Below are 19,610 nucleotides of genomic sequence, written 5' to 3'. Positions count from 1 at the left end.
AGAAAGCTTACGCTTGTGTAAAAACTCGGGCTAAAGGAGTAGCTATTTCCTGGTTAGACTTGACAGCCATTTTGGATTCTGGACGACTAGCCGTTAGGATTTTTTGGGGGAGCAGTTAGCCACTTTTTAAAATTTGACATAAATTGAAGATAGCCATTTCAAGTTCTTCATAGGAAAGGGGAGCGCCGCTTTACAGGAAGAGTGGGCTTACTGTGACATGTCAACGATGAATCCAGAATAGTAAGTAAAACAGACATTGGTGATGGCTAGCTGGTGTGAAAGTGACTTAGCTTGCAAGCTAGCGTGCGGATTGTTTGCTGGCTGGCAGGTCAGCTAGTTGTCTCGTCAGCTAGGGTAGTGTTTTTTTTCTAGCAAACACAGAATTGTAGATTGCTAGTCGGGTAGCTGCGAGGGCGATACAGAATATTCAATTTACCTTATACATTCGAGTTAGGTTACCTCGCAACTTGGGTTAGCCGGTCGGTTAGCTCAAGCTCCTGGTTAGCTTGTGAGCTATCTTAACTTCCCATGGTCATCTATAGCTACCTAAAAATAATGAGTGAATTATATGCCCTGCTAGTTGGCTAACGCTAACGTTACATAAGTTACTTTGTTGTTTATGTGATCGGATTTGCTATGTAACGTCGTTGATGTCATAATAGTGGCTGGCTCACTTGTTATCTAGCCGCCCGGCAAGCTGGCTAACCACCTACCGTTAATTGTGCAAATAAAAAGCGTAACGTTAGCTAGCATTGTGGACATAACTTACGTTCGGAGTTGAAACAAGAGGGGGAAGTGGAGTGCCTGGCTAGCAGTACAATTTGGCCAGGCCCTGTGGCCGTGGCACACGCATATTTTCGTGTAAGCTAACTATCCAACTAGTTGCCTAATTTACTAGCTAGCTAGCGTTGTTTTCTAGTGAGGTAACCGGTATTTGGATAGCTGTAGCTAAGTTGGCTAATATTATCACAAATCGACTAAAACCTTAGACGTAACGTTATGGTCAACTTTGTAAAGCAAAGCAACCAACGATACATCGCTGGCTATTTAAACTGACAGTTTCTGATGGCTAGCTTGCTGTGATTATTCTTGCTTGCTCGCTTGTACAAGTAATTAGCTGTTAGCTAGTAACTAGCTTCACGAATAACGTGCATCATCCTAACTAAGTGTCCCACTAGCCAAAGTAATACGCTTGTCAGAGAACGTTATTTTTCTAATCCAGATATGTTTTTTCTCATTTTTCCAGGTCCGTTTAAGCTAGCTCGTTAGCCGTGTCTCGCGTAATGTTAATTGGCGACACCCCTCTGTTATTAGCTAGCCTAACGTTACCAACAACGGCCATTGTCGTGTTCAGAACCACAGCATCAAATTCACGTTAAAATGCTCCACTAATTTTTTTTTTTTTTTAAATGGGTCAATTTGGCGTGGTGAACGTCAAATAAATGATCATCTTCCCCGTAAACCGTTGCTCAACAAGCTCCTAACTGCTCAGCTTCAGCTATGTACGAGTGAATGATACATTATTAAATATTTACTCCCAAGTGAAACCTAAGATTGTAACATATGGCGGAAGATCTGCATTTGTTTGTCAGCGAGCCTGCCGTCACACTAGCAACATGACAGTTCACATCGTACGAGAAAATTCCACCATTGCCTCTTGGTTGAAATTAGGTTATGAACATATTGCAGATACTGCGTAATTGTGTCTTAATCAGAACATGCCCCGAACCCTTCAGGGCTATGATGTATTCAAACAGGTTGGCAAGAATGCTTGTGATCAACATCAACAGTGTTTGTAAATCTACGCTCATCAACAAGTTTGAAGCCAAGAACGATACACATCTCGCTCGCGGTGGGTCACAGTCATGCGTAGGTCACATGGTATCTTGCGACACACGTTGTTCAGTTATTAAGCAACGCTCGGTAGGAGTTTACCAGAGGTAGTTGCACAGGCTTAAAACGGCGTTCGGTTATTCGATAGCGTGTGGAGTTGAGGTGCAGTATCATTGGCGTGCTGTCAGCATTTCGCCGAATATAAAGCTGGATTTAGCTTGATGTTTTTCACATTATTAGAAACGCAAGGCCGTTCATCAATAGCAACTTCCTGGATTCCGCTTTTCATTGTATCAGCAAACTTAGTCTTTTGTAAATTGACTGACGGAGCAGTAAAAGCAAGCAAAGTAGCTGATCACGTGGGCCCATGTTTCAGGTGACATCTCGGATGTGCTGGTTTGCATTTATTTCCCTCCTGATCTCTCAGTTTTTGTCAAAGGGGGGTAGGTAGCAAAGTAAGCCAACATTGGTGAAAGAATGTTGCAAAGACCATAGTTTTAGAGTACTACTGGTCTGGCGACTTTGTGTCTGTTATGCCTGGGTTTAGAGAGCTTTGTGATTTAAAACAACTTTCACGCTCCAAGGTCTTACCCAATGAATGTAGACCGTAGAAGGGAACGAACTGGAAGACCATGAATTTTTCCTCTCTACTGCACTCTATTAGTTCAGGGGAAATAAATAATAATAATGCAATTTGTTATTTAGCCGATTCTTTTATCCAAGCAACTTACAGTTGAGTAGACTATGTGGGAGACGATCCCCCCCTGGAGCAATGTGGGGCCTTGCTCAAGGGCTTAACCGCTGTGCGGATCGTGTTTACCCCGGCCCTTGAACCACCAACTGTCCGGGAACCAGTCATGTACCTTAACCACTATGCTACAGGCTGCCCTTAATGTAATGGTGGATTTAATTTGAAAATACACTACGATAAATATTAAGACAAACTGTACTGTTGCTGCTCAAAACATCAGTTCAGACCATTATGTGGGATATTTTGTTTGGTTGATATGTTTGTTTGATTACATGAATGGGTACCTTTAAGGTTGCTTAAATGTAGCCATATAAATATAAGCCTTTTGAAATAAAATATAATATGTTTTATATGTGGATGCCTGTAACTGACACCAGGAAAATTGTCCTGCACGTGAAATTGTAAAAGAATGCTGACTTCCTGAGAGGCCAGGAAGTTTGAGACGTCTTTCCTGCAGTTTGAGCTGCAGAACTGCAGCGGGTCAAAGTGACATTACTGAATAAACAGCGTGACTTGGAAGGCTTTGCAGAAACAATGAACTGGTTATGACTTTTTGGGTCAGTTTCACTGGCACAGATTACATTTAGTCCTGGATTAAATTGAGTTTTGTATGGAGAATCTCCATTCAGAATAGAATTTAGGCTAGGATGAGGTCTGTGAAACCGGCCCTGTATGTACAGACCTGGTAAGAAGTAATTTTCCCCTGAAATGCTGCTATGATGACCTTAAGCTCATTGATTAAGAATATAGGTGTATCACGGCTTCAGTAATAAATGTTAGCAGAAATAATATCTATCTAAGCCATGTGTTTGCTGTCCAAGTATTGTTTAATAAGATGATCTTATGATCTATCAGATATATTCATAGCTCGGTGATCAATAAGGCTTCTAAGCCGCATATATAATTTATCTCTTAAGTCTGTTAGCACGGTGCATTTAAAGTTCAGCGGTGTGTCTGCAGGATGTGGTATTATTAACATCTCAAAGAAAGTGTCCCAGACCAATTTTTATCTTTGCCTGAGTTGATGTGTACATTCATTCACAGCACCCTCTAGCATTCCGTTATGGGGTGGAATCTGTTTTGGCAGTTGACTGAGGAATTTGAAAGAATTTATGAATTGTCTTCCGTTCGTATTTCTTTTGTGAAGTTGCTTCATATTGCAATATCATAATGTAGACGACACTTTAAATTGGGAACAGCCTTAGCCTTATGTTGTGACATGAATTTGAAAACCCTCCAGTACCTTCCAGTACCTTTCTTGGTAGTCCCTGCGTGTTTTTTTTTCTGCTGTAGTTTTGGCATAGGTTTCATTTCATACCCAGAAAAACAGGAACTATCCCACTCGATCAGTTTAATAAAAAAATAATAAAAAGTTTTCACTGAATCATAAACTGAATTATCTGTCATTCAAGCATTCCTGATATAGTAGTCATATTCCACCATTCCCAGAAAACAGTGTTAGTAGTGGAAAGGTGTTAAGTTTTGACCATCACATTACATTACACTATTGTCATTTAGCAGATGCTCTTATGCAGAGCGACGTAAAATAAAGTGCAAATCATAAGCAGGGACAAGTGCGCTGAAAGACCCAAGAGGGAAGTACAGTTCCAAGTGCTTGAGTGATCTCACAGATAAAAACTTGAACCCTCGTAGAATAATCAGATAACTGACCAAGTAGCAAAACCGCAGTTTTGGCAACTAGGACACCACGATTATTAAAACGGTGCGCACAGTATGTACCAACGCTCGTTTTAATGTGTTTATTTGTTCGCTTGCATGGCTGTGTATGCATGAGTGAGCCCTGAAACAGGTTCTTCCATATGGGCCAGCCGGGCCCCAGCCAGGCCCCCTTGTGTTTCCTCAAATCTGCCTGACGATACACCTTCACCTGGACCGGCCCCAGCGTGGGTCGGCTCTAAAGGACCGCTCCTGTTGCCCAGAACAATAGCCCAGTGTGTCTTCCCTCCCCGCTGTTTAGCTCTGAATTCCACTCCGCTTTCTCCATTTTAGGTATTTTCCTCCTGACTGTGGTTTGAAACCCCCCCCCCCCCTTGGTACCTGCATTTAGGAAATATGTATCTATTAGTTCCTCTTTGTGTGTTTTCTGAGGTGACTTTAATTAGTTTCGCTAATTGCAACTTCTAGGTACTTTCTGGTGAATCATATTGAATGTTGCTTGGTTACAGGCAGGCTACGGCTTTGATTGGCACATTTTGGCCGGCTTAAATGTTACTTAAGCTTTTAATTTTTTTATTTTTTGGTGTCGGTTTACATATTGAAGTACTCCCTGTGTGTACAAATTTTCCCAGTGACATGTTTAGTTTTCTCACAAGTTCACACTCGTTGCTGATCGCCGTGCTATCGCTACGCGTATTACAGAAAGCACAAGTTGTGGTGACTTGCATAATAAGACCAAGAGTAGAGGGGTGAACTCATCTTTAGCCATGTCTTCTACTCGAGGCAAAACCTGACATTTCGAAACTTCATTTTTTCTGCTGCTTACACGTCTTTAACATTGCGTCTTTCTCTTGGTGAAATGAGTCTGACGTGTCCGCAGTTCTGTAGCGAAAATGTACTCGGCTGCTACTCATTTTGAGTTGATAATAACGCAAAGGGCTAGTTGACAGGAACGACAGCGTGTGGCAATTTGCAGGACAATGCACAGACAGTGGCAGAGCAGAGTTCAGTGCGTCCGTCTCTTTTGCAGGATTAACAGTGGGTCCCGCTCTTTTCTAGCTGCATGTGACTTTAAGATGACGACTCGTCAGACATTTTTACGTAACGGCAGAGATGTAGTCCGATTTTTTTTATTTTATTTTATTTTTTAGTTGCCGTGGCGTCATAGTTACTTTACACATAGTTACTGTACTGGTCTGGATAACGAAATGCGGGAAGTAGAGATTAGCCTGTCAGGGAGATGGCTGTAGGCAGCATTCACCTTTGCGTTTCTTTGGGGGGGAAAAACGTGTGTAGTTTCACAGGCCTTCAAGCAGAACTAGGAGAGGGCATTGTGTGTTCAGTAGTCCCTTTAACGCAGTCTGTATAGTTACGTGTGCATTAAAGGACTCTCTGTTACGCTCTTGTTAGGAGGTTTGTGCGCCGTGGTCACAGTCGAATAGAAAGCCGCTAAACGCCGGCATGGCAGTCAGGGAATGAACAAGCATTTCGTCTCTGAGCTTTGGGTTGAGTGTCACAACAGGTTGAAATCGCATCGGTATTAATTCGTTTGGGCTATAATAAGCTTGTAGGCCGTTGGAAAAACAGGCCGCGCTTTTGCGGTTGTTGAGCTGGGTGCTTTGGATTCCAGTGTTTGTTTGTCCGTTAGAGGCCTCTGCTCGCGGAGACGAACGCAGCCCGCTAGCGGGAAGCCGACACACAGAAAATGTCCTTGTGTGAATTTCTACCAGAAGCGACAGCCGTGTGTCGTGTCGCAATGGACAGGGCAGAATGCAAATTGTTTGTTGCTATTTTTATGCCGCGCTCGTGGTGGAGGGACACTGTTGCCTGTTCGTGGAGCCGTTCGCTTGTTTTGATTAGCCACGGGTTTCGGCTTCAGTTTGTTGCCAGAATGTACCCTAGCTTAATGATTAAGAAAGCGGTCCAGTCTTGAATAAATTAGAGTGGTCGGTTATTTAGGTCAGTTTGTCTGCTTTGAGCGCATCACAGAAAGTGTGTTTGTCCTGTTATTTGCAGAGCTTAAATTAGCACCGTCATCCGCGACGGTGATGAAACGCCCTGTCTTATCTGTGTGCTGCCCGCAGTGTTCTGGTCTGACTTCGCATCTCTCTGATTTTGACAGTTTTACCGTCAGTGGGCTCGTTCCAGTGACACCTGTCTCCTTCTCCTTTTGCTTGTCCCGGAAATCGACCACTATCTTTTAGGAAATTCCGACCACTTAAATTTTCCTGGAGCTAGAAGCAGAAGTTAGGAGGCTCCCAAACTTTCCTTTGAGCAAGGAAACTTAGCGCACATCCTTTGGCAGTATATAATTGGTATGCATGACGTATACATGATCGATCTCTCCCCAACAGTCAAGCATCGGCCAGGTCTGTAACTGACGTGGTTTTGAAATGACTTTTGAAAGCGCGAGGACATTCCATTTGTCATTCCATTCCATCTCGTCTTCACTTCCTATTCTCACCTCTTCTTCTGGTCTCTCCCAATGGGTGGAGCTAGGAGTCTGAAAAAGACAAAGGGAAAATTGTAAATTGTTGGAATTTATCCAAAGCACTGTACAATTGATGCTTTTCATTCACCCATTCATACACGCAGTCACACAGCAACGGCGATTGGCTGCCATGCAAGGCACCATCAGGAACATTTTAGGGGTTAGGTGTCTTGCTCAGGGTCACTTCGACACAGCCCGGGTGGGGGAACGAACCGGCAACCCTCCGACTGCTCTTACCGCCTGAGCTAATGTCGCCCCCAGGAAGGAGATTGGAGGGGAACAATAAGTGTTTGGAGAGAGCTTCACCGACTTTTGCGGCCTGAACTCCTAGGAGAGGAAGTGTGTGTAGCCTACGCGATGGTGTTCTGGTCTTACGTAGTGTCTTATTGTGGCTACACCAGGATTCGAACCACCAACCTTGCGAGTCCCAGTCATGTACCTTAACCACTACGCTACAGGCCGCCCAATGGTTTCATGTCTCTTTTCCGAGTCCTCTTTAGACAGAATTCCACTCGGAATGACATCTGTGTGACCCTTCCTGACACAGATCGGAGAGTGTATTGATTTCGGCACCTAATTATGCTCGGAATTTTCATATGCTTGGAATTTTCACGAAGGTGGAATTTGCTGCTTTTTCTCGGAGGCCCCAGTGCCTGGTTGTAAATGCCACTGGGCTTGGTGATGAATGGCTCGGTGTTAAAATGTTAAACTCGTGTTAAACCAAAGCCCTAAATTACCCAGAGCTGCCCATTGTGTACCGGGGGTTCTGGGGCACGGACGGGTGCAGAATGTGGGGTAAGGCCCAGGCCTTTTTCCATGGTTCTGAGGAGGAATTTAAATAGACTTTTTTTCCCCTCCGCTAGCCTGGGTCAGGCCATTCTTGACAATGGTAGAGGTAATTTGGATTAATTTACAATGGTTTCAGAAAGTATTCATCACTTTTTGTTGGTCATTTTAAATCGATAAAATTGCCATTTTTGCCGATCAGTTTACACTCAATAACCCATAATAACAAAGTGAAAAAACATGTTTTTAGACATTTTTGCATAATCATTCATATCAGAAACCGAAATCTCTAATTTATATCAGTATTCAGACCCTTAATTCAGTACTTTGTAGAATCCCCCTTGGCAGCAATTACAGCTTTGTGTCTTCTTGGGTAAGCCTTTAAATGCCAATTTTATCCATCTAAAATGAAATCTACAACAGAATAGATTTGAAGAGCGCTGAATACTTTCTGAGCAACTGCATTTGTGTAGTTTTCAGAGGTAAGGAGACATTCGCCCAGATAGTGTGAAACCAGACATACTGGCCTCTTCATGATGAAACTAAACCACTTTTTAAGGCCACATCCTGCACCTGTCATAAAATGTGATAAATAAATACATATCTGTGTCAGGATTGTACATCATGCGTGTATTTCAGTATTCAGTAGGCTGCTGCTGCTGCTACGAAAAGCAACTGCAAATTAAAAACAGGAGAAAAAAAAATTATGATTCTGCATCCAGACAGTTTGGCATGTGCCATAGTTGGGCCATTATGTTCTTGGCTTGTAGGAATGTGCCAGCTCCTCTTCCTGTGAAGGCTGGCAGTGGGAGCATTTGAAGTAATGTGTGTGTGTGTTTACAGAGCAGTATTTCAAAAATGCAATTACATTTAACATTTACTGTTGAATGAGCACACACACACACACACTCTCTTTCTCACACACTCACTCTCCCTCTCTCTCTGTCACACACACACACACACACACACACACACACACACACACTCTCTCTCACACACAGACACACCCACAAGATCACACACACACACACTCTCCCTCATTCTCTCTCACACACTCCCTCTCTCTCTCTCTGTCACACACACACACACACCCTCTCATTCTCTCACTCACTCTCACACTCCCTCTCTCTCTGTCACACACACACACTCACTCTTTCTCACACACAGACACACACACAAAATCACACACACACTCTCCCTCTCATTCTCTCACACGCTCCCTCTCTCTCTGTCACACACACACACACACACACACACACTCTCTCTCTCTCTCGCTCCCTCTCTCTGTCACACACACACACACACTCTCTCTCACACTCCCTCTCTCCCTGTCACACACACACACACACACACACACACACACACACTCTCTCTCTCTCTCTCTCTCTCTCTCTCTCTCCCTCTCTCGCTCCTCTGCGGTGCTGGTCTGGACCGCGCTCTGGGCCGGATGAACAGACGTCTGTGTTCAGCCTGAGCTTGCTGACGTGGCCGATCTCTCTGCGGACAGGAAGTGCCAGGGACAGACACTTCCTCCTGATTAAGGGCATCAGTGTGTTTGTTTGAGCAGCGGTAATCACTCAGGTCGCCCCTTCGCCTCTTCTTGTTTGTCGAAGGTGCAGGTCAGGCGATACTGAACACTTATGGATTCGCTTCGCCAGATTAATAATAGCAATATCCGGCTCTCTACGCCTGCTCACTTTAAAGCGTTCGCCATGTCCGATCAATTCATTCAGTACTACGTTTGGGGACAGGATCCATTACTGGGGATAAAACTTCATTTTGTATTTTCACATCACCCACTTGAACCCCTGAGGTTAATTACTGGAGCATAATCAGTAGTTTCCTCCCAAGTTGCCATCCTTTTTCCGCCTTTTCCCCGTTGCGTTTTGGAAACGGGCTGCTTCGTTTAGCCGTGCTGCTAATGCGCAGTTTGTAGCGTAAGCTTGGTGGCAGAGACATTACGAGCGCTATACTGAGATACTGCTATATCATTTGCATCCTTTTCTTTCGCTTCCAGCCTCAGGGCGATGGTGAGGCTGTCTCTAAACCACGCCAGCGGGCAGCTGTAGAAATCACGCAGTCTCTCTGTGCTTAGTCATCACATTTCATTTGATTAAAGTGGTTTAAAATATTCAACCATTTTAGTGCGCTCGTGGGTTGCCAGGTCTGCAGATTAGCGGGCGCTAATGCACGGCCAGTGAGTTGCCAGGTCTGAAAATTGGTGGCAGCTAATGTTCGGCTAGGGCATTGGCAGCTCTGCAGAATGGTGGTAGCTAATGCACAGGTCGTGGGTTGCCAGGTCTGCGGATCGGCAATAGCCAATGCTGGGCTAGCGTGTTGCCAAGCTGATGGTAAACTCTGTCCCACTGGGGTAGGCCCCATCATCCTGTGCGGTCGCCACGTCTGCCTGGGGAGGGGGGGGAAACACCATGTTTGATCGCAGTTTGATTTTTGTGGGTTTGTGTGGCGTGTCATTTCCTGTCCCAGTAAATTCCTGGCTGTGGTCCCGACGGTTCCGAACAGGAAGTGTGCGAGGTGAAGCGTGGAATGGAGACAGAACTGCTTCCTGTGTGAATTAACCCTTGCTCTTTTTCTCCCCCCCCCCAGTGATTATTTATTCAAGCTGCTTCTGATTGGTGACTCCGGCGTTGGGAAGTCCTGCCTCCTCCTGCGATTCGCTGTGAGTGGCTGCTCTGTGATTGGATCAGGCTGTGGATGAGGCTCTGTGATTGGTCAGGCTGTGGGAACTCTGATGTGTTTGTGTTTATTTAAATGTGGGTGGGTGTTCATATAATATACAGTATGTATTAAGTAGCCTGCATAGGCAGATGATTTTATCCCCGCTTTGGTCTGTTTGTAGACTCACTGCTGTTGTTGTGTGTTCCCTCAGGACGACACGTACACTGAAAGCTACATTAGCACTATTGGTGTGGACTTCAAAATCAGGACTATAGAATTAGACGGGAAGACAATTAAGCTCCAGATCGTAAGTATGCAGTCCCTCTCTCTCATCAGCGGAGTGCAGTGTGGTTCTGAGATCACCAGAGTTCGGTGTGTTTCTGACTCTGCAGAGTGCAGTGTGTTTCTGACTCTGCAGAGTGCAGTGTGTTTCTGACTGCAGAGTGCAGTGTGTTTCTGACTGCAGAGTGCAGTGTGTTTCTGACTGCAGAGTGCAGTGTGTTTCTGACTGCAGAGTGCAGTGTGTTTCTGACTGCAGAGTGCAGTGTGTTTCTGACTGCAGAGTGCAGTGTGTTTCTGACTGCAGAGTGCAGTGTGTTTCTGAGATCAGCAGAGTTCAGTGTGTTTCTGAGATCAGCAGAGTGCAGTGTGTTTCTGAGATCAGCAGAGTGCAGTGTGTTTCTGAGATCAGCAGAGTGCAGTGTGTTTCTGAGATCAGCAGAGTTCAGTGTGTTTCTGACTCTGCAGAGTTCAGTGTGTTTCTGACTCTGCAGAGTTCAGTGTGTTTCTGACTCTGCAGAGTGCAGTGTGGTTCTGAGATCAGCAGAGTGCAGTGTGGTTCTGAGATCAGCAGAGTGCAGTGTGTTTCTGAGAGCAGCAGAGTTCAGTGTGGTTCTGACTCTGCAGGATGTTAATTATGCACCAGGGCCATTGTGACGCTGCAGATGTAAACGCTGTTGTTTAGCGAGGTGTTCCGTTGTGATGATTCTCGATTGGTGCTTATCGCCGGTCAGCCAGCATCTCTGCGGATAACTCACGCGTTCGTCTGATTCCCAGAAGATAGTTTTGCTCATTATTTTGGGTCTTTTTTTAATGCATTTTACCGTAGCAATTAAAATGAAGTGCATCATTATTTGTACAATAGCCAATTACTATTAAGTACAATTACTACTTGGTTCACGTTTTTTTTTTATGAATGAAGACAAATGGACGGGTTTGTGAAGAAGCTGGTTGCTATAGTGACAATGCGCACTGTCTCTGAAGTGAGAGTGAGTGAGTGAGTGAGTGAGTGAGTGAGTGAGTGAGTGAGTGAGTGAGTGAGTGAGTGAGAGAGAGAGAGAGAGAGAGAGAGAGAGAGAGAGAGAGAGTGAGAGTGAGAGTGAGAGTGAGAGTGAGAGTGAGAGTGAGAGTGAGAGAGAGAGAGAGAGTATTGACTGCAGCGCCCCCTCTGTTCACAGTGGGACACGGCGGGGCAGGAGCGGTTTCGCACCATCACATCCTCCTACTACAGGGGCGCACACGGCATCATCGTAGTCTATGATGTCACGGACCAGGTGAGTCCCGCCCTCCGCTAACGCTTCCTCTCCGCTAGCGCTTCCTCTCCGCTAGCGCTTCCTCTACGCTAGCGCTTCCTCTACGCTAACGCTTTCTCCAAGGAACACGTGCTCATACCTTGACACATTTTATTTGTATAGCGCCTTTCTCAACCCCAAACGACCCTTTACAGAAGTTAAGGTCCGGCAGAAAACATCCACAATGTGAACAAGAATACAAGTTGCTGAGGGTGCGGGCTGGGGTGTAGGGCACTTAGGAGTACACTAATGCACCCCAGTTAGTAGATGTGCTCCTAAATTATTTTCCCAGTTTAGCACCCGTCAGTATTCAGGAGGGAATGCTTCTAAGATGGGAGCTCTGTAGAGCCCTGTCTTCCAACAGTAACCGCAGTGGACTGCATGTACATAGTCTCAGTGTATTTAACCGTGAAGCAGGGAGTATCACCTGCGTGCAGGGCGGCCATTTTGTGCCAGAACGCTTATTTCATGCTAGCAGAGGTGGAGACGGAGTAAGATTGAGGCAGTTACATTTGATGATTAGGGGGCCAGGTTGAGTGCTCCAAGATACCAGGGAACTCCCTGCTACCTAACGTAGTATAATTAAACTGTAATGCCGTAATTATCTTGGTAACGGAGTCGACTGCATTGCACATGGATGTTGTATGAAACATTTATTTTCTCTCTTCTCTCAGGAGTCTTTTAATAACGTCAAGCAGTGGCTACAGGAGATAGACCGATATGCCAGTGAAAACGTCAACAAGCTGCTGGTCGGAAACAAGTGTGACCTGACAACGAAGAAGGTTGTGGACTACACAACAGCGAAGGTGAGGCCTGTTTATAACGAACATGTTACACTCATGTACCGTCATCTTCTGGGTCCCAGTCAAGCAGTGGAATTCAATGAAAATCAGCCTGAAATGTAGCGTGCTTCTATGCGGTTTCAAGCTCTCTCTCCCCCTCTCCCCCTCTCCCCCTCTCCCCCTCTCCCTCTCTCCCCCTCTCCCCCTCTCCCCCTCTCCCCCTCTCCCCCTCTCCCCCTCTCCCTCTCTTCCTCTCTCCCCCTCTCCCTCTCTCTCTCTCCCTCTCTTCCCATGTCCAACACTAAGCTGTCCAGTAATGCAGGGAAAACCCCCTAAAATATTAGTGACACTGTTGTGCGTTTTTAACTAATTCTGCGTTCGTTTTTCCCGCAGGAGTTTGCCGACTCCCTGGGCATCCCCTTCTTGGAAACGAGCGCCAAGAACGCCACCAACGTGGAGCAGGCGTTCATGACCATGGCGGCGGAGATCAAGCGGAGGATGGGCCCCGGGGCCACGGCCGGCGGCTCCGAGAAGTCCAACGTGAAGATCCAGAGCACTCCGGTCAAACCCTCCTCCGGGGGGTGCTGCTGAGGCCTTTACCCGCCCCCCCCCCCCCCCCACGCCCAGCCCCCCCTCAGAGCCTCCCATCACCACGCTCCACACCTAGAGCGAGAGCGAGAGAGAGAGAGAGAAAGAGAGAGAGAGAGATGAATATTAAACGAGTTGCCTGACTCTGTACTGTATGTAGCCGCACTACCAGATTATCGATGTTCTCCGATTAAAAATAACACACACACACGCACACGCACACGCACACGCATGCACACACACACACACACACAAGCACACATGCACGCGCACACACACACACACACACACACACACACACACACGCAGGTCGAAAGAAAGGTCAGCGATTTAAGACTTAAGGAGAGACTGATAACCTCCACCCCTCCCCTTCTCCCTTAACTACATCCCTCCCCATTCTGGGCTGCTTTCACCCAGTTCTCGACCTCCCCACACCCCACCCCACACCCCCCACACACACCCCACACCCCCCACCCCCCACACACACCCCCCACACACACACCCCACACCCCCCCACACACACCCCACACCCCCCACACACACACCCCACACACACACCCCACCCCCCACACACACACACCCCACACCCCCACCCACACCCCACACACACACACCCCTCACACACACCCCTCACTCTCCCTACACATGGTTCCCCTCCCTGGTGTCCTCTCTCTGCAGGTTTATAAATATGGAAGAGAATAATGTTCAGTCTCACTGCATTCCTGCTGCAGGTGTGGTCTGCCCGGTTTCACAACCTCCTTCTTTTTTCCACACTTTTTTTATTCTCTTATTTTTCTTTGTTTTTTTTTTTTCTGTTTTGTTTTTGTTTTTGTTTTTGTTGATTTATTTGCTGTTTATATCTCTCATTTCTGTCTCTGAGGATGAAGTTTTGTCGATGTTCGTCAGCCAACAGCACAACACTGTTTCACGGTCCTGCGTCAAAGAGAGTCCAGTGAAATATGTATGTTATATATATAAATATATATGTAAGATCTGATTTTGCTAGTCTTTTAGAGGAGGTAAGTGGAATAAATGACATTATTTGATGAGTAGTTTAACTTCATAATCTGCATTTAATTTCTGGCTCAAGGTTATTGTAATTTTGTTGCACAATATCTTACATTAAAAAAGAATGGAAGAAATGTTTAATAAACATTGTACTTACTGGAATTCCTACTAGACTATGATATAAAAAATGGTCTCCGATTCTTAGTGGTTGTATGTAGAATACCTTTTGTGTTTTAATTATTTATTCTACATTTATTTGGCAGGTATATTGTACTGATGATTACATACTGTTTGCAGTTTTTGGCCATCACCTGTGGAATCCCCTGATTACAAATGTCAGAAGCCCTAATTTCAAACACTATGTTCTCTTTTTTTTTTTCATAATAAAGGCAACTGAATTCAGTTTTAAATGAGCTGGCTAATTCTAGTTAAGGATTTTCGTACTGGGTGACTCCCGATTTCCTCATCAGCAGGCTTAGGCTAATCGCTCAAGGCTCGGAAATAGGGCGTCGACGTTCTGGCAAATTTAACTTCTGCTGTTGGCAGATTAAACTACACAATTCTCATAGAATTCAGAGAAGACAATTAACGTAGGACATCAAATTGCTTTGTATATATCTGGCCAATTGTACTGGGCTCTCAAAATATTCATTTAGGCATAAACGCATACATTATTCGATTCCAGTCAGACTTGATTGTACCAGATTGATTTTATGTAGGCCTTGCTGCAGCTGCTAGCCACAGGTAAAACAGGTGTTGGTTTTGATTGTTGCGAAGTAAAGTATAGGATGGTAGCCTTTTTAAAATTAAACGGGCGCCAAGTTCTTTCCTTCCCTCAGTGACACCTGACAGCCTGCGGGTCACGCTCAGCCAGCCGCAGATGTGTACATAAGTTACCCCTGTATAGGCAGGTTTATATCAAATCTATCCGTAGCTGTGTTGGTAAAATAGCGAGTTTGCTAATCTGTTGCTTTTAGTTCTCAAAGCCGCTGCCTTACAGTCGTCACCGAGGGAAAGTACCTTGGGCGTCTGCCAATACAGGGCCGGAAACCCTTGCTTTGTGTAAGGTGTATGCGGTGTTGTATTAATGAATCTGGGAGTATCCTTGAAACGAGATCGAAGGTTAATTTGGATGATTGTCAGGCGTCAGGGTGTCCCTTTTAGCGGTGCGATAGGCTTAAGTGTACCTCATTTCCTCTGTGTCTGTAAGCACGAAAAACGAGACTCCTGATCGCTTGGCCTGCTTCAGCTAAAACGCATTTAAGGAAAAGTAGCCGACACTGGACCTGAAGTGTCGTCCATCTGTGCGATTTCAACATTTTTTAGTCTTAAATGGACAATGTCAACCCCTAAAGTTATCACTCAATAACTCCACTTTTTGCAGCTTAGTAAATTGGGGTTATGAATTTCCGCAAATGTATAATTCAACCAGTCCCAAATCCAGCGCTGGCACACAGTAATTGAAAGCAGCTTTCAGAGTTGTACGCTGATGAAAACCCCCTTCCCTGACTCCATTACATTACCAGGAACAGAGACAAAGGAGAATGGAGAGCCATAAGCTTGAACAATCAGACATTTAACAATGGAGAAACCGTACCAGCGAAGCTTGTTGCCGACTAAATAATTGAAAATGCTTTAGTGTGATTATACGCTGCCTACAAACAATAAATATACACATTCTTAACTACGTTATCTTGTATCGTGCTTGGTCCAACACAACAATACCCGGTATCTTTATGAATGAAAACAAAATGGCCGCCTCTTGAATGAAAGAAGTGATTCTCTTCATTGTGAATTGGAAAAGGGAAAACTTCCCACCGCCTACCAGTGGGAACATCGCCAGTAACTTCTCCGTGCAGCTCTTCAGTATCCTGGCGAAGAGGCCTAGCTTGCACCGTCGACTTGTGAAGGTGTAGCGCCTGAAGGTATTCCGCAATAGCTGTTGAATTAAGTGCGCCTTTTTAATGTTGGCGTGAAAACCTACAAGAGGGTGGATCAAAAAAGAAAAAAAGGGTGGATCTCCAGGAACAGGGTTGAGAAGAAAGCAGTGGGTCGGCAAACCAAATAATGAAAATGCTGCTGTGTTTAAACAGGGAAACGCATGGGGCTTACTCAGCATTTCAGTGTAAATTTACACTAAACCTTTCCCGGTGCAGCTTGGAAAATTCTGTTTCCAAAAGTTTCCTTTTCTAGTGGAAAGTGCCACGATATACATAAAGTGACATAATTATCTCTATATTGTTGATACAGGAAACTTTACAAGACAAACACTACGGAAAACGCCCTAACACCGTGTGCGTAAGGCAGAGACGACAACAGCGCCCTCTGGCGGTGCTCTCACACCATGAGGAAAAGACAAACCCTCGCCTCACTGTTTAATTATTGCAATACCACGATAATGTGTCATGCACATTCTCCAGCTGAACAGTCAGCCGAACTCCTGACTCACATCATATTATACACTGTCTATTGAATATCAAAAACACAAATGACACAAGTGCAACAGCATTCAAAAAAAAAAATACAACACTGTTGAAAGTTAAAACGCATTCTGGCTAAAGATGGCTCCATATTACCTATAAACACCCTCCACCCCCCTCTTCTCTCGCTGTTGTCTATCTCTCTCCCTTTTGCTCTCTCTCTCCATCACTCTCTCTCCTCCCTCCTCTGTTCCCTGTTTTCAGCAAAGTCCAGTGCCAGTGCTGATGGTCTTTATGTGAGACTGTGCTCTACTGGGCTGTGCTCCAGACAGAACTCTACTGAGGGAAACCAGATACAGCAGGAATGCAGAAGTATCTTAAAATACTTTAGCTGGCATGTTAGTCTTGATCTTCACCGAAAACCACACCCCCACAGCTATTCAACTATTTCATTCATTGAATACATTCAGTGACTGAGAGACTATTTGATGCGAGAGACATACAGACAGTTTGGCTGAGCAGGGTGACAGAGGACCAGCTCTCTCTCTCTCTCTCTCTCTCTCTCTCTCTCTCTCTCTCTCCCTCTCTCTCTCACTCTCTCTCTCTCTCTGCTGACCCTCTGTTACCATGGATACGGAGGCAGACAGTCTTGTTGACATGGTGTACTGGAGAAGACCTGCATATTTGAGTGTGTTGGATGTTGTGGCTGCATGAGTGTGTGCGCATGTTTAAGTAACCATGCCTGAATATGTGTGTGTGTGTGTGCCTTCCCTGCTGTGTTTCATATCAATGATACAGCGTGTGTTGTTAAAATTCTACAGTTGTCTGAACTCCCTTCCAGTATAATTAATATACTGCCTCTCCATACGTGTTGAAAAATATGAACACTATATTTTGGCTTTGTAGTGTTTCACCAAGTTCTTTTAATCTCCAGTGACCACTTAAATTAGACAACCCGCATCTAATAATACTTGTTTGAAACAGACGGAGAGGGAAATTAATTTAACTCAATTGTTAAAGACCAGTGAAGACTTGAAAAAAGAGTCTATTTGCAGATTGTTTTTTTAGACTGGGATTATGTCACAATGTTCCTGGCAGGTTTTAGTCAGCTGACCACCAAAAGAAGAAGAAAAAAACGTCATTGCGACCCCTGCAGTCAAACAGGCATCTGTGGTTTGCCTCCTTTAGCTGCGCACTTTATTCTGCTCTAACTCTAGAATGCACAACATGCATAAAATACAGCAAAAATAAAATAATTGTATCTTTCAGGATGCTTTTTATGATCAAATACCAGTTTTAGGTTTTTGACTTTTAGAACGGTGTGCGTTCCAGGGTTAAAAGATAATAGAGCGCATAGCAGTGTGTAGACAGCACTGACAGGTAGGAGGCAGGCTAACACAACCAGTGCAGGTTCGTGTTTGAAAATGAAAACATCGAAATGATTTCTAACCGATCGTTTTCTCAAACCTCACATTAGCACACCGCTAATTCGGGTGAAGAGTACATTTAATGTTCCATTGAAAGATAAATGAATGTGAACATACAGAACAGAAGGCTGTTATCTCATCTGGTGTATACGCCTTCTTCTGGCCCCGGTTTGGATAGACAGCTTTGTAAAAACAACGGTTTTATAGCTCCCAGCTAACCGTTGCGTGTGGTTAATTAACCTCTGGGCTTGATAATTACTAGAGGACAAATATACTGCTCATTTCATATACTCTCATTAGACTTCAGCGCATAATATTTTTGAAATGAAATGGAACCAGTCATTGGACTCTGCTGAGCTGTAGTTTTATGTGCACCGTAGAGATCCTGAGCCCAGCCGTCGGTAGGTTACTGCCGTCCGTGTCCACGTTAGAATGTGTGGGTTTATGGCTGATCTATTAGAATTATACTCAATACAATGTGCCGACCACACCTGCATTAGGAGAAAGGTCCTCGTATACTAAGAGTCATCTCATTAAAAGTTCAACTGTGAATGTCTGGACCGATCAAAAAATGTCCAAGGGCCTGTTTTGAGAAAACAAATTTGACACCTACAAAAAATCTCAAACCTCAAAATCAAGAAAAAAGAAAAAACCCAGCTGAAAACATCAAATAATAAATCAGTCGTGGGGACAGTTATTCAAATGATTACTAATCATGCATGAGTCTGAGACTCAGCAGTTAAATGAGGACAACCTGTCAGTGAACATGAGGTCTTTGAGGATAGCGGGTCTATCGGCCTATCAGCAGAAAGTCAGTTAAAATGTTCCCTCTGTCCAACATGAGATATTATAGTGAACACGCCAATAGTCCTACACACATACTACTGCTACCCCATGTGAATAGCGTAGTATTTTACCTCTGGAGCACAAATCCACAGTGAGAGGAAATAAAAACATAAGGTATCTTCATATGATTTGTAAAGTTACACTACCTGCTAAAATATATTTCTGCAATTGTTTTAAACCCAAAGGTGCAATTTTAAATTCCTGTAAAATATTCATACATCACACTTTACTACAGCAACTAACTACAACAGGAGACAAGCATTATCAAGTTATTTCAAATGTCAAAAAATGTTTTAATGTCAAAAAGGTTGAAAAAGTACAAAATTACAGAAATTATGAAACAAGCCAAGCTAAATTCTGGCAGCTGGTATAAATACAGGATTTCCAGAACATTTTTGAAAAAATACACAAGACAGGCGATCAACTAAATAATCAAAATAGATTTGTGTTAATAAAATATAGTAAACATATAATTGCCACTTATTAAAGTAAATTATGGAACATAATCATTTGTTATATAGTGTATGTGTCCATATTCAAGTATTGTATATTTTTTCCTGTATTCCATTTCATTATATTTCTTCCATAAATTGGGATACTTCTGTTTAATCTCACCACATTCAAGTTCTGCAGGAATTATTCTGATAAAATATGAGGGTCCAAAAGGCTCACAAAAGAAAAGAAAATAAATCTGGATTTGAGAGAATAACGTTTCGCAATCAATGAAAGAAGCGTATCAAATGTCTGGCTT

At 44.2% G+C, this 19,610-nt stretch overlaps 1 protein-coding gene across 1 annotated transcript; it reads left to right on the top strand.

The window, feature by feature from the left end:
- The first annotated feature begins 58 nt into the window (after window positions 1–58).
- Window positions 59–14,576, top strand: LOC133122742 (ras-related protein ORAB-1). The gene is made up of 6 exons (XM_061232890.1): window positions 59–240; window positions 10,146–10,218; window positions 10,429–10,524; window positions 11,675–11,770; window positions 12,463–12,594; window positions 12,964–14,576. Exons 1-6 carry the CDS (start codon window positions 218–220, stop codon window positions 13,159–13,161), a joined length of 618 nt encoding a protein of 205 aa, XP_061088874.1. The 5' UTR covers window positions 59–217; the 3' UTR covers window positions 13,162–14,576.
- The last annotated feature ends 5,034 nt before the right edge of the window (window positions 14,577–19,610 follow it).

This window comes from Conger conger, chromosome 2 (assembly GCF_963514075.1).
Source record: "Conger conger chromosome 2, fConCon1.1, whole genome shotgun sequence".
In the NCBI taxonomy this organism is placed as follows: Eukaryota; Metazoa; Chordata; class Actinopteri; order Anguilliformes; family Congridae; genus Conger; species Conger conger.
This window is presented reverse-complemented; position numbering and strand designations above follow the sequence as displayed.

Coding starts and splice junctions, on each gene's coding strand:
- LOC133122742 (XM_061232890.1), top strand. CDS start 218: ATGTCAACGATGAATCCAGAATA. Junction 10,219..10,428: donor GCCTCCTCCTGCGATTCGCT/GTGAGTGGCTGC, acceptor GTGTTCCCTCAG/GACGACACGTACACTGAAAG. Junction 10,525..11,674: donor AGACAATTAAGCTCCAGATC/GTAAGTATGCAG, acceptor CTCTGTTCACAG/TGGGACACGGCGGGGCAGGA.